A 16,396-nucleotide genomic window follows, 5' to 3' on the forward strand; every position below is an offset into this window, starting at 1 on the left:
GGACTGGGACAGAAGGATAACTGTTCTTGGTTGGGCAGGAGGTGTGATAATACACATATTAAAGAAGTGTGAAATTATACTCCTAAAACATAAATTATCTTATAAGCCATTATTTCAATAATTAACTAATTAATGAAAAAATACTGTATCCCTTCTCCCAATAAAAAGAGCAACCTTAGAGAAATGGGGCTGAACAACAGCACAAGGGGCAGGCCGTTTGCCTTGCATGAGGCCGACCCAGTTCGATTCCTCCTTCCCTCTAGGAGAGTTCAGCAAGCTACCAGGAGTATCCCGTCTGCATGGAAGAGCCTGGCAAGCTACCCATGACCTATTCAATATGCCAAACACAGTAACAACAAGTCTCACAGTGGAGATGTTACTAAGCCCGCTCGAGCAAATCCATGAAGAATGGGAGGATAGTGCTACAGTGCTACCTTAGAGGGAAAAAAACATAAATAAAATAGAAATCAGAATATTAAGCACATGTCCTAAAACTAAAGCCTGGAAAAAAAAGAAATTTTGTAAACAGGTAGTGTAAGGAAGCAGCTGTAGGGAAGCATTCAATAAGATATGAGAACAAAATCAGCTCTGAGATACCAAGATACAGCATGAAATATTTCTTTTTGAATGCATGAAAATATATTTAATATAAAATAAGCCAGACATTATGGTTATAATACAGCTTGTACACATATAATAAAAACATCACCGATAAGACACTGGTGATAAAGAAAATACTCTGCATAGAAGATAAATCACAAGTAGTAAAAAGTGAGACAGAACTAACAGTTTTCTTTTTTTTAAATTACAGAGGCAAGTCTATCAACCTAATGATTTAATCATGATGAGGAAAAAAATGTATAAATTAAAGCGTAAGAGTTAAATGAAAGGCAATCTGAATAATAAATATACACTTTAATTATTAAATTCGGTAAAAAATACTTTCTTGCTACAAGAAAAGTAGTGTTCGCTTAAGTGTGTTTTAAAGAACAATTATTTCTGTGACCCAGAGAGAGAAAGTGTAGTGGGCATGGTGTTTGCCTTGCACACAGCGGACCAGGGTTCGATTCCCCAGTATTCCATGTGGTCTCCCAAGCACCACCAGGAGTGACCCCTGAGGACAAAGTCAGAAGAAAACCCTGTTTACCCCTGGGTGTGGCCTATAATTCCCTCCCTAACCCTCAGCCCAAACCAGAATTTCCTCTTTTAAATCATTTTAACAGTAATAACTTATTTTGCATAAAGTCTATTTTGCAGGGTCAGAGAGACAGCACGGGGTTAAGGTGCTTCCTTTACACATGGCTGACCCGAGGTCAATCCTCAGCACTGCCTGGAGTGATTCCTAAGCACAGAGCCAGGCGTTAAGTCCTGAGCATCCATAAACCAAAAGGGTTTCTTTTATTTTTTTAAAGTCTATTTCAAAAGAATAGAAATTTGGTACGTACCCTTATCGTCTGTCTTTGTAATCAACTTCCAATTTTCAGAGGAGCTGAACCTTTTGGTTCAGAAAACCAAAAACTCTGGTGTCATTAAAATGGGCACATCTGCGAAGGGGGGCGTTCCGGCTCGTCCTTCACACCCTACTGAGGTCAGGAGTTGCCCCCCACGAGCGGCTCTCCAGAACGACCATGGATCCAGAAGCACAAGGACTTAATGCAGAGCCCGGCAGCTTGCAGCAGAAAAGTGAATGGACTATGCTTAATCCACACCACCATGCCTGCCCGGAGGGGAAAGGGTGTTGCTCCCTTCCGCCTTTTTCCCTCTGGAAAGAAAGATGGCAGCCACTTCAAAGCTTTATGGAAAGCCAGGTATGAGCTGGTCGTGATGGGGCGATTGAAACCTCATGGGAAGGGGGGCATTCCCGGCTCATCCTTCACGCCCTACCGAGGTCAGAAGTTGCTCCCCACGAGCGGCTCTCCGGCATGGCCATGGCTCCAGAGCCACAGAAACCAATCTCATAATTATCTGACTCTCAACAGAAATACTTCCAGGCTTAATATGTAAAATATCAGAAATCCAAAATTGCGGAGCCGCAATAGCAGCCGCGCGACATCATTTGATTCTTGTAACCAGCTGTAGAAAGCAAATTATTTCACAATGCCTTTTCAGCATGTCTGATTTGGGGGTGTAAACTCTAAATAATAATGGTGCATCTTTTGTTGAAACAATGAATCTAATCAAAGTAGATAGAGTGTTAACTAGAATTCATCTGCCTCACAGGCATTGGGAGGGTTGGGAGGGGGGGTTTATCGGGGTTCTTGGTGGTGAAAAGTAAGTACTGGTGAAGGGAAATGTGTTTGATAATTGCATGACCGAGATTTAAACCTGAAAGTTTTGTAACTTTTCCCACAGTGATTCAATGAATAATAAAATAAAATAAAATAAAATAAAATGGGCACATCTCCAGGAAACCCATGTAAGAAAGACCATCTTTACGATGTAGATAAACTGAAATTCTAATTAGTCTTGAGAAAGGACATTTCTCAAGACAAGTCAATGTATTTAATAGTCCAGAGGACATGCCTACTTCATGTACCTAATATTAATTATGCATTTAAAGGCTTAAGTTAGTGAAGTTCATCATTCCAATCACCCTTGCCTACATTTTTGTTTAGTCAGCAGGGGGAGCTAATACTGCTCTGTGGGTAAGTAGTCGCTCAATCAGACTATTTAAGCGAGGAATTAAAATGATAAGGCATTAAATACAATTCAAACATGATACACAGTGCCCATAGTGCAGATAAATCATACACACGGAATAGGAAAGTTAGGTATGCATTTGGGTTTGTGTGCTGTTAAACAAGTTAGAACTAAAGCCTCAATTAGTAGAGCCTTGCGGTGCTAAGTAGAGGACAAACTTAAACACAATTAATTATTTACAATTGTCTCCAGTCCTTTAAGAGTCTTATTCCACACACAACTTTTGTACACGTGTCCATTTGTTGCACTGACCCTGTTATTTTCTTGGTGTGAGGTACGACCAGGATTCTACATTCTAACAACTAATCATTTGCTTAAAAATATCCCATATAATTGCGTTACAATTACACTGAAACAAATGTTTCTTTATCCTTTTGCTTCAAATATTTCCTTCTGTTTCAAATATACTTTTTAGCACTTTTAATGTGTGTTCAAAGAGTTCTGCCCAATAATCTACTTAAATTCATTCTACAATTCACCCAGGAGATACAATCCCTTTAAACTTTGAGAAGCTCCAGTTGGAACAAAGAGGGGGAAAGGGTTCAGAGTTTGCAGAATAATCACCTCTAATCGATCAATTTCCCCTGAAGGTAAAGCTGAAAGAAAGAAGGAGTGAAGAGTTCCAGTCCAATTCCTTGAAGTTTAAAGGAACTAAGCCCTGAGGCAGAGTGTAGAATGATTCCAGCCTTCCCCTCCCAAGGCCTATTAAGAGGTCATAGATCTCTGTGACATTGCTGCTGCTCCCCAAAGACCAGATCCCCAGCCATAGACTTAGCACAAAGACTGGGGAAACAGTCTACTTTTAATAGCATCTTTAGGAACCCACTCCCTTCGAAAGGAGATTTCGGTTATCAGCATCTTAATTAGAATGATATAAAAAATTAGGTGCAGTCATGCTGAAATGTAAAAATTCAACATCTTAAGTTTGATCATGCCGAATTTCACTTTTGAGAACAGGCTACATGTGGCAGAGCCCTTGTGTGCACACAACTGTAACCAAATAGCTAAACATTACCCTGCTTATAAGATACAGAATAGCTGCACAGGGCCTAAGGAATAGTTGGTCTTTTTTAATTCATCTTCCCAACGAAAGATGCTTCATGTATCTACATCCCAAATACAACCCTTCATTTATAATTTTTATACATCCCACAGGGACAAACTGACAGTTTTAATCATCGTCAATGGCCATCAAGGACATATTGGAAATTCTTGAAGATAATCTCTCTAGTTTGTGTTTTGACACTATGCTCACAATTTTGGCCCACAAATCCCGAAAGCACAGAATTAGATGGTTATATACCCACTGTCAGTTGCATAACTAAACCTAAACTTTTATCGAAAATAGTCAATGCTTTACAGACATCCAAAAGTAACATTTTCTGCTACACAGGGAAATGATAATTTTCTTCTTAAATTCAATTCATTTCCAAAAATATCTCAAATTAACTATGGAGCAGGTAATTTGGGAAGGAAGAGGTAGAGCTAGCATATGATAGTCTTCACTTAGGTTTTACTTATAAAATAAAAAGTAAATACACCTATTTATTTTATGTAAATGTATTCATAACCAATACATTTCTTGTGAGTCATAAGTTATTAAGATAGACTGAGAGTAAAATTAAAAGATTTTTAATTCACATCAAAAATACAGGGAGAAATATTTCTTAAATTACCCTTTCAACATTTCATAAATTTTTTTTAATGGGGGGGAGGGATTACACCCTGTCACGCTCAAAGACTCCCACAGACCAACTCATTACTGGTGTCCTTCCTGGCCAGTACTGGAGGGACAATATGGTGCTAGATAACTATTTCCCTGGCCTGCACTTTAATTTTTAAAAATTCAGTAATTCATAATTATAGTGAAAAAAAGTAAATCATCTTTAAAATTCTTTTAAAAGTCCCAATTACAATGCTCCAAAGCATCCCACAATCCTTGAGAAAACAATAAGATTATTTTGCACCCGTATCTTGGTGGAGAATTTCACAAGCAAATCTATCAAGAATAGAATTGCAGATCAAGTACTAATACCAAAAATTCTACTGCCTCAAAAGCCACATGAAAATGAAGGCTGGAGAGACAGTACAGTGCTAGGGTGCTTGCCTTGCATGCAGTTTACTGATGTTCAATCCCCTATGGTCTACATGGCCCCATGAGCCCTGCCAGGAGTGATCTCTAAGTGCCAGAAGCAAAATCTTAAGTGTGATCAAAAGTACCTCCTCCCTGCCCTCCCTCTTCCAAATACACACACACACACACACACACACACACACACACACACACACACACACATGCCACATGAAAATGACAAAGCCTTAAAGGCCAGTAATAGTTGAAATGATCCTCACTTTAAAACCCAGGACAAAGAGACTCTCTCAGGCAACACTCAGAGGTTGGACTCAATAACAGTGGATTGATTTTCCTCTGGAAAACATTGGCAAGAGCCTCATCATGGCTCAGATCCACTGAGAACATGGCACACTCAGCCCACCAGTTTCTCTACACCTGAGAGCAGTGGAGACCCAGGAGTGAAGAACCGTGGTCTGTGAACTGCAGGTACACATCCAAATTAGAGAAATCACTGTGAATACTTAGCAACCGATCGGAATAGATCCTGGCCAACAGCAGCTGCTCAGAAACAAACCAGACCTTCCAGAGCCAGTGCATGGGTGACAGACTTTTCCAGTCCCTTCCCTCCCACATCTCAAAGTATGGTAGTCTACTGTGTGCAAAAAGAAAGACTCTTGGAGCATGTTATTTGATACTAATTTATTTAATCCAAACTCTTCACATTTTGAGAAACGGTTTCAAAAGATTTTGCAAGTAAACTATGGAATTCTAAATAGTTGCATACTAATAATCAATAATAAAGGAGCTGACCTGGCCCACCCATTCCTAGTAAAGCTCTCGGTCAGCCACAATGAAGGAGGATGAGGAAGGTAGCAACCTAGTCGGCACTGACCAAACAAAACTGAGGTGATAGGTGAAAAGCTACTTTAAAAATGACAAACATCTAGCATCGATAACAATGAACCTCAGTAAGTAGTGTAATCAGCTCTTTCTCTCTCCTTGGTGATTTTGTGAGGGGTCCTCTCCAGTTCTATCAGTCATTAAAACAAAATGTCAAAATAAATTATAATTTCAAAATGATATAACTTTAAGTGTAAAATATTCAGCTCATCTTTTAAATTTTTGCTTTACGAGTATTGCTTTTTAAGATGTATCATCATGTATCTATGTAATATATTGACACGTATGTAAAAAGGTAAAGGCCCTCCCGTTGATCGTCGATTTGCTCGAGCGGGCCCAGTAACGTCTCCATTGGAGACTTTGTTGTTACTGTGTCTGGCATATCGAATACTCTCGGTAGCTTGCCGGGCTCTCTGAGAGGGGCGGAGGAATCGAACTCGGGTCGGCCATGTTGGCCGCTTGTAAGGCGACCGCCCTACCCGCTGTGCTATCGCTCCAGCCCGATACGTATGTAATATGAAGAAAAACAATATGAAAAAGGATATGAATTTTGAGGAGAGGACAACACACAGAAATTCTCGGGGAATACTACTGGCTCTGTAAATCAGGCATCATTCCTGCAAGCTCAGGACCATATGGGATGCCAGGGATTGATTCCAGGTTAGCTACATGCAAGGCAAATGCCTTATCATCTGTACTACCACTTCAGCCCCAGATACAAATTTTTTAAAACAAAAATTGCCTCATAATAACAGATTTAAAAACTTAGAAGCATATGGAGAAAGGACTGGGAAATGGAATCAATGGATGCCATAAAACTGCTTTGGGCATTCATTGGAGGATTTAAAAAATGAAGTATGGTAAAAACTAAGAAAATATTTCACATGGGAAACAAGGAATTGATCAAAACGAAGGGAAAAGGAAATGAAAACATACAGTGCCTTAAGCCTAATTAACATAAAAACATAATTAATTAATATATGAATGATTAATAACAAAGCATGAATAATGAATATAGAAATTAATATAGAAATATGCAAAAAAGTTACAATGCCTAAAGCCTAATTAATATAAGTTAAAAGCTAAAATATCACATTCATTACAAATAATTTATTTAAAGTAATGATTTGAGAAAAAAACAGTAAAAAATTCTAAAAACTTTTATTATGTTTTCATGAATATGAGGTTCTATTCCATGCAAGCCATATTTCTCCTATTCCCAATGCCAACAAAATATACTGTTAGAGTACTTAACTGTACAGTGGAACCAACCAGTCTTCCCTCAACCCAACCACACAATTACATAATGCATGCCAAAGCACCTTTACTTTCTTAAAACAGTCTTTGGAAAAAACTATTTAGTCCAGTTTAAAGTCTTGGCGAAGCTTCCAAAAATTCTTTTAAACTTCTAAAATCAAGTTAAGCAAACAAATTGTATAATATATTCTGCATATGGCCGACTCTTACTGTCTCCATTCATCTTCCTCAAAAACATGAATCTGTACAATAGTATTTGTAGACAACACATAAATATGGTTAGGCTCTATAAATTTGATTTACAAACACATTCCCCAAACTACAACAGCCTGAGGCCACACACACCTACTGACCTACAAATAGTATGGTAGGCCAGAGGGTTAAGCCCTAGTACAATTTAGTTTTACATGTGTTTCACCAATTCACATTAATGAAACGAAAGAACACTTAAAAAGACAACTCAAGTTTGCAAATTAGCACAAGAGAGGGGAAAAATCACTCAGAACAACAAGCATACAGAATTACCAAATGCACTTTACACATTCATCCTGTTAAGTGTAGCTTAGTTTTGATGATTTACAATGCTAGTTCTTACTCAGTTTTGTAAGCATAATAAAGTCTCCGTAATCTCAGCCTTCCCCTAGCACCCTGCTATTAAATCTTTGTTGAGAAGTGTGATGAGACCCCTCTGGCTTCCAGCCCTCCCCACCCCCTGAGGGAATTGGCAAGAAATGATAGGGTTTGTGGATTAGTAAAATGAGAGGTTCTCTGTGCTTTTCCTTCTTTAAATATATATTTTGATAATCTGTCTTCTGCATCAGAGAGTCCCAACAGCATTAAAGTGTTGATTTCCCTCCCTTCTCAGCCTGCAGGAAAAAGAGAGCAGGGCTGGGGCAAGACAGGTGGTTTCCATCTAGTGCTACAATTGAAGAGTGGGATTTAATTTTTTTCTTTCACCTTTCCCCTTATTCCTTCAAGCAAGATGATACAGCACTTCCATGTCTTAGATTGTAAATTAGAGGAACATCGTACCATGAGGAAAACTGCAGAGGAAAGAGATCTCCTCTCTGTGGGTTGCACCTTGTCCTCTGCTCTCTTTGGTAGCTCTTCTGTCCTACAGCAGAATGCTGCTCCGAAAGGACTCCTCGCTGACAGGCTACATGAACTGTACATAACCCCCTAGAGGTCTGGATGTCCCCACTAAAGGGACTAAGTGTCTTTGATCCAGGTGACTGATGGATCTGCTCACAAACTGGGGTGTGGCACACTCAGTCCACAAGCTGAGTTTTCAATCGTGAGTTCAGAGTTGATCAAGATGCTCTATGAATGACCTTCTTCCCTGAAGACTAGTACAGCCTAGTCTTACTTGGCAAGACTGTCCCCATCCTGTAAAACTTTTGATATACACTCCATCAGTTTTCATCTAGGCAAACTCTGTCAGGAACATGTCTCACCCTTGGGGATGACAGTCACCAAGAGAAAAGATCTCAAGTTACCAAGAAAGCCCTCAGTTCAAGGATGGGAAGAATCTCAAAACAGTTCTCTCACAGCAGAACTACCCGAGAAACTCCCAAAGGCATCAGATCACAGAATACCTCAGTGTTCTGTTATTTTGCAAATCAACAAGTTTTAACTTTTATTCCTCTACTACTTCTACTCTGGGCTGGAGCAATAGCACAGCGGGTAGGGCACTTGCTCTGCACGAAGCCAGTCCAGGACGACCCCGTTTCAATTCCTCTGCCCCTCCCGGAGAGCCCAGCAAGCTACCGAGAGTATCGAGCCCGCACAGCAAAGCCTGGCAAGTTAACCGTGATGTATTTGATATGCCAAAAACAGTAACAATTCTCACAATGGAGATGTTACTGGTGCCCGCTAGAGCAAATATATGAACAGTGGGAGGACAGTGCTACAGTGCCACTATTTCTACTCTATAGTTAAACCTCTGAAGCAGAATTCAAAATCTCTTCTTTTTTCAAACAAATTGCTCCCCAAAAGTCTTTTGGTTATGGGGTCTAGTGGGATGAAACCAAATCCATAAAACTTCAAGATTAAGGACGCTAAGGATTAAAAATAGAAGAAAACCAAGACGCACCCAAGTTCTACAAAAGAGACAGGAAGGAAAAAGAAGAGAAATATGTACAAAAAGCAAATTAAGAGTTTTAAAGAATAGCCAAAAGTCAGCAGGATATTAGCAAAGATACAATGGAGTTCAATAAAGATAAAAAAGTAAAAGTGTGAAAAAAAAGCAATGAAAGAGTAAAATTAGAAGGGTGGGGCAGAGGTGGGGTGGTGGAGGAAAGTAGAAATATCCTCCTTAGCTAAACCAGCACTTTTGCCTGTGTAGGGCAAAAAAAAAAAAATAGAGGGAGGGAAAAGCAATATGAAGAAAAGGGTTAACTCAAGAAGCAGGAAGTAAAAATGGGGCATTCAGCCCTCCTAACACACAATAAAAGGCTTTAACCAAGGAAGAAGGCAAAAGCATCATATTACTTGTTTAATGAGACTGCTTCCAGTGTCTTAATCTTTTCCAGATTAGACTGAAGGGCACCCTCAGTCAACCCCAGTCAACTTGGATAGCTTCAACCAATGTGAATGACGCCTGGTTTGTTTCTTCCCCTTTGTGCCCTCTCCCAGGTCATCCACTGCTGGTTTCCTCCCTAAGAAATGACCATGAGCAAACAAAACCAAGGTCGATCCACTTTACCTTTCTGAAAATGTGTCTCATCCAGTTAAAAATAAGTGTTTTTCCTTTTTTGATTATAAAGTTGCAATATATAAGCACAGACTGATTCTCTGCTTTTAGAAAACCTAATGTCAATACAGCGAAATATTTTATTGGCATTGAGTATTTTCCTATAATTTTCAAAAGCATTATTTAGCACATAAATATTATCTTTACCATGCCATTTGTTAAAGAAAAAAACACATTTTCTGCACTGATATTAAAGTTGTATAATACAAACGAATATATATTGTATAATTTATAAAGTTGTGGAGGAATAATGTCTTTTGCTTCTATTTTACTTCACAGAGCTAACCATGAGGATAAGAACTCAATAAAAAGAGAGACACTAAAGTTAAGGGGCTGTAGGAGGCCTGGTTCAATACCTAACACCCCACATCACAGTGTTCCCTGAGTACTGCCAAAACTGACCCCCAAACCTGTGGCTGAGAGTAGCCGTTGTGCACTGCTGGGTGTACCCCGCCCCCACAATAAAAGGCACTAAGGTGAATTTGAAAGGGATTTTTTTGTAATGATTTGCTTTTAAAATTTAACCTTTGACATGAGTGAATCCACTCTTTTCTGAGATAAAATTTCTTGCAGGTATAATAGGTAGCTACCATGCCAGTCACGTTTCCTGGCCTTCACCTTAATGTTAGGGCTGAGATGCTCTATCAGTAAAACTTTCTCTGAAGCTCCAGATAGTTCACTGAACACAAAATCTTACTAGTCTACATTTAAGGGGATTTTTCAAATTGTATGCATTCTTCAGGAAATTAATTAAATGAAGCTAATTAAATGCATGAGTTAGAGGTACATAATTCACAAAGAATATCACAACACATTCAATAAAATGCTAAAACAAACCAATTATAGTGGTCACAGAAATAAAACAAGGGTCAGGAGACCACATATGGGACCCCAGTTTGATTCCTGGTACCACATAAGCTCTTGAGCACTATTCAGGTAATCATGGTGGTCCTCAGAACTATGGGGCCCAAGTAGTCGGGACCAGCAATAGAAATGTTCAATTTCTCCAACCCAGTTCTAGGGCAAGTGTTATCCAGGGCAAATAACAAAAAAAAAAAAAAAAGGACAACACAAACGTCAGCAAGGAAAATCACTGGTGGAACTAAAATGAGAAAAGCATTCTGGAAAGTGGTATACAAGTTTTTCAAACACTTAACGTGTCTTACAACGGTCACCATCACCAGAACCAATCATTCTGCTCAATCAAGAGAAATAAAGTTTATCTATGAAAGAGTCTATAGGAAGATTACAACAATTTTACCCCTAACAACAAAAAAAGTACAAACAGAATAATAACTAATAATGCACATTCATATGATAAGAATACTACAATAGTAAAAAAGGAATATAATACTCAAATACACATCAGGAACACATAGTAAAGACATTTTGCTGAACAAAAGATGTTGGACACAAAATATGATCATATGGTGTGAATCCACTTACAAGAAATTTTAAAATAGACAAAACTAATCCATGGTTTAAAAACCAAAACACTGGTTACTTATCATGGGGGATTATTGACCAAAAAGAGAGAGAGAAAACTTTATGGGATGAAGGAAATGACTTGGATCTTGGGAGGGATAAGGGTCACAAGGGTACATGCATTTTGTCAAAATTCACCAAATTGTACAGTTATACTTTATAAATTTCATTGCATAAAATGTTACATCCAAATTTAAGCATTAATAATTATAACCAAATACTCGGCTCTATTTAGTTTGCTAGTTTATCCTGATGGGAAGATCAATCAATTTGAAAGTATTGAATATCCTAGACCAGTGATTTTCAACATTTTTGCACCTGAGGACTGCCATGGACAGGTCCATGTTCCGATCAGAGAACTGTCAGTTAAAGCCCACTGCACTAAACCTGTGTTTTTCAACTTGTTTAATTCCAGAGGACTGGGATTAGTCACAGAAGTAGCAGTCCAAAACCACTGAATTAGCTGCTACATGACTGGCGGCAACTTTCAAGTAAGTCACCAGGAAATTTCTGTGGCCAACACTGGACTACAGGTTAAAGAGCAGGGTTCTCAATTCAGATAAATGAGTAAATATAGGTAATAAGGTAAAGGCCCTCCCATTGATCATCGATTTGCTTGAGCGGGCCCAGTAACGTCTCCATTGGAGACTTTGTTGTTACTGTGTCTGGCATATCGAATATACTGAGGATAATAGAAACTGGGCGTGTCACTGCTAAATATGATAACAAATATGGAGAAATAAAAGACAAATTGTTGGGTTAAATTAGAAGTATGAGTATGAACACATGATTTTGATACAGATAGATGAGATACATGTCAATGTATGTATGTATAATAAACACTTATAAACTATATTATGAATATATTATGTGCATTATGTTCAGCATATATTCCCTAATTCTGTCTGCTGTGAAGGCTTATAAACAAGACAATACCTAGAGCAATGAGCACAAATGGTGTCAATGTAGGTTTCTAAATTTTTTTTTTTTTTTTTTTGCTTTTTGGATGACACCCAGTGGTGCTCTGGGGTTACTCCTAGCTCTTCACTCAGGAATTACTCCTGGCGGTGCTGGGGGACCATATGGGATGCCGGGGATCAAACCCAAGTTGGCCATGTGCAAAGCAAAGCAAACACCCTACCCACTGTACCATCACTCCGGTCCTGGTTTCCAAATATTTTGTCAGAGCCAGGAAGATGCTTAAAAGAACTGGAGAACATATTTTGCATAAGGAAGCCTAGGACTTAATATTTAGCACTGCAAGCTTCCCCCAATCAGCACAATGGGTTCTTAAGCACTGGTATGCTTCCCCCACAAAAAAAAGAAAGAAAGAAAGAAAGAAAGAAAGAAAGAAAGAAAGAAAGAAAGAAAGAAAGAAAGAAAGAAAGGGAAAAAAAAAGAAAAAGACATTTGGTGAACTAAGTATCTTATCTTTATAAAGAAATCAAAATTCCTTTCTAAAGGATCATAAGACAAAGGAAAACTTTGGAAACAAGACAAAAAAAGTAACTTGAGCCTAGAGTATCTGTTTGCAGCAAAAACTAACTAAACTTCCAATAATAATGAAGACATATTAAAATGACACAGGATCCAGTTGAAAGGCACTCCCACCTGCCAAATCTTGAACATCTGGATGTCAAAGTAACAACATTGACAAATGATGATCCACAGAATGAAATAATAATGCAAAAGCCCATGTTGACATAAATAAATAAATTAGAAAAGAAATGCATCATTATGTGTGACTAACCACAGAAATATGTTCGAGAAATGCATTAGCAGGTGATATGAACATTTTAGAGTGCAAATACATAAATCTAGATGGTGCAGCCTACCACACATACAGGTGATATGATATTGCCTACTAGGATCACTAATGTTGCTCACTGTTGACCAATATATTGTTAAGCAATGCAGCTTAGAAACAACCAATAAATACAGAAGCTATAAGGTTAAAATGGGCATTTTTAAGAGACATGAGAATGCTTACATAGTAACATGTAAAGTATGCTTCCACTGACTACTGATTATTTGAAATAGGAAATTGTAATGTTATACAGGAGAAAGTTAGTGGATATCACTTTAAACAAGTCTTTAATGTTCAAGTCATCAACCTTAGGGATACATCAACATCAATTACTTCTTGATCTGATGCACTGAGAAGGGAACATCACTCTGGTGGTGTTCCTGACACCATAGGGCATAACCTGAATCAAATCATGAATAAATCAAAAACAAGCCTCTATGCAGACCGGCATTCTACACAGAAGTGGGCTCTCAAAAATGCCATGGTCAAGAACAGCAAAGAAAAACTCAAAGACCACTGGAGGTGAAAATAAGAAAAGAAGTAAGACAAATGTTATGCATGATCCTAGATCCTAGAAGAAGTTGAAAGTTTCTGAAATTTAAATTTCTCAAAACTGCTAAAATTTAAATACTGATTGCTAATTAGATCAGGGATTTTCAAACCAGGTCCATGGCCTGGTGCCCATCTTCAAGTGTAAGAGATTGAAAACCACTAGATTATTTGAATGCCAATGGTATTCTGTGGCATTATGTAAGAAAATATATTTTCTCATAGGAAATATGAGGAATTTATTTAGAGGAATTGGCTGTCTCCAACCTTCTCTTAAGCATTAAGCAAAAGTTGATGAAAGAGTGATAAATCCATATCTTTGGGATCAAAGTTAAACTACAGAGATAGGACAGGAATTAAAATGCATACCCACATCAATCTCAGAACATTCATGACAAATGCTTATATACACTACATTAATCCAGAAACATCATTCCTGAAAATATAGGAACAATAGTCTGTTCAGAAAATGTGGTTTAAATGGAATATGTCAATATCTTGCAAAAATATTAATATTCTGTAGAGAACAGTTGGAGTCAATTGTCTAGTAAATACATTTCCTAAACATGGTTAATAAAATGTAAAAAATAAAACATGGCTAATAAAATATTCATACTAGGAAAATAATATAAAAACAGAAAGCTACAAAGAAGTGCACATATATGGGAGCAATGTAAGAAAAAATATATAAATCAGAAAAGACATGTAGATTGAGATACTGATATAAAATGTTCCACCCTGCCTCAGGAGGTTTCCAATGATGGTGGGATCAGTGATAGAACATTGTATGTCAGGAACCCAACAATGAATAACTTTGTAATTCATGGTGCTGTAATAAAATAAAATTTGGAGGAGAGAGGATGTATTTTTAAGATCTGTGCAACTGGGTTTTGGTCTTATTTAACCATTATGTTGAATGCTTCATGCTAAATCACTTGAAAGCTGGTTTTGATAAACTGATTAGCAGAACAGCGTCTCTGTCTAGTGAGTATCTCCTGCAGGTGGGCATGCTCTGTGCAAGACTCACAGAACACAACATGCTAAGACACAGTTTCACCACTCATGAGTTTTCAGTCCAGAAGGAAGTAAGGAAAATAAACATACACAGTGAAACACTAATATTTCCTTGAAGAGATGATAATTATAATAAGTTAATACATAATGGTTTTGAAAAAATACTGAAAACATTTTTTAATAATACAACTTTATTCTAGCCATCTAATAATAGGCTCTGAACCAACATGGTTATCATTATAAAAGATGGGAGAGAAGAGACAGAAACAGAGCGGGAAGAGGGGGAAGGAAAATTTACCATTATGTATTAAAATATAGATACAATTTAAAATCTAAGACCACAACATTTGCCCCAAACTACCATTATAGATTCTTTCTAAAACCCTTCTAGACTTACCTAGGTAGTCAAGTTCAGGAATAACACAGTTAGAGAAAAAAAGAGTTGGGGGGGGGAGAAAAAATCAGAAATAGAACAGTATGAAAGACAAGAAGTGATAAGTATTGTTTACCTGTCAGCTGACATTGATTAATCTTGTGTTCTGTGATATCGCTCAGTGACTCAAACACCTGGAGGCAGCTGTCACAGCTGTGCACAGCTTCGTCTTCCAACTCCTCTCCGTCTTCCGGCCTCTTCTTACAGTCTATTGCCTCTCCATCTTCACTCTTGTCTTCAAGTTTACAGTTGGGGTCTGAAAGAAATCAAGACTGTGAGTGTGTGGTTTAAAGTAATGTTTAATCTTCTTGCTCCCCCAAACAGAAACAATTTCCTTGAAGCTGCAACACAAAGGCTTCATTGCAGATTTTATTTACAGACCAAAAGTGAGACTTCCCTAAAATATTTCAGTTCATGGTGACTGAAGTTTTTCCTCTTTACTTCCATGTGAAGCCCGTCTCCCAACAATTCTCTCAAATAATATGTCCATCCATAAAGCTAACTTTGCTTCTTGTTGAACCTTTTAAGAATTTTTGCTTAAAATAGATAAATTACTTTTGAAATTAAACAGTCTCCAATGCTAAGACAAAAAATGTGCTTAAGAATGTATTCCTTGCCCTGCCACAGAGGCAGGGTGGGATGGGGGGATGGGGGGTGGGAGGGATACTGGGATCCGTGGTGGTAGGAAATGGGCACCGGTGGAGGGATGGGTATTTGATCATTGTATAATTGAAATCCAAGCACAAATATGTGTAAGTCTGCAACTGTACCTCATGATGTTTCACTATTAAAACATTTTTTAATTAAAAAAAAGTATTCCTTTTCTGCTAAATATACTCTTTCACGGAAATTACCAGAATTAGTCAAAAGTCTAAAATAAGCCAAGCTAATTACCACAGGCATGTAATTGACCTTTACTTATAAACTGATCAAAATAAAGTGACCCCACTATCTGTCAGCAATAGCAAAATAAGCTCTATCACAGCGGAAGGAATTCTTCCCAACACAAATTCAAGGATATTGATGTCTCATTTCCAAAATCACCAGCAAATGAAACATTATATGTATATATACGTATATAATATATACACGCATGCACACACATACATACACACACATATATGTAATTATAAATTACAATCACATGAAAAAATGGAGTTGGGACGATTAAGATTGAAAAGTTAAATACTAGGAAAGGCCAAGATAATTCTATTCTAACCTGAGAATGACACACAAGTAGCAAGAAAGAATAAAATGGTAAAATAACTGTTTTTTTTTTACTTACAGCTCAATACATGCTTCATGATTATGAATGGCTTTCCCTTTGGCTCACTTTGGAGAAGTATCCCCAAATTTTCTCATGCAGAAAAGTAACAAGGGAAGTAATCTGTTTCATTCAGGGAAATTAAGATAATATTATCTGTG

General features: G+C 37.7%; 1 protein-coding gene across 3 annotated transcripts in view; it reads right to left on the minus strand.

Moving 5' to 3' along the window:
* The window catches only part of ZNF521 (zinc finger protein 521), a 301,555-nt gene that overhangs the window by 252,290 nt on the left and 32,869 nt on the right, over nt 1–16,396 (minus strand). For all 3 annotated transcript variants that reach the window (XM_056138118.1, XM_056138120.1, XM_056138119.1), the window contains one exon: nt 15,048–15,227. In XM_056138118.1, coding sequence (XP_055994093.1) covers nt 15,048–15,227 — 180 coding nt within the window. The remainder of the gene's footprint in view (nt 1–15,047; nt 15,228–16,396) is intronic.

This window comes from Sorex fumeus, unplaced genomic scaffold (assembly GCF_029834395.1).
Source record: "Sorex fumeus unplaced genomic scaffold, SorFum_2.1 ptg000128l, whole genome shotgun sequence".
NCBI lineage: Eukaryota > Metazoa > Chordata > Mammalia > Eulipotyphla > Soricidae > Sorex > Sorex fumeus.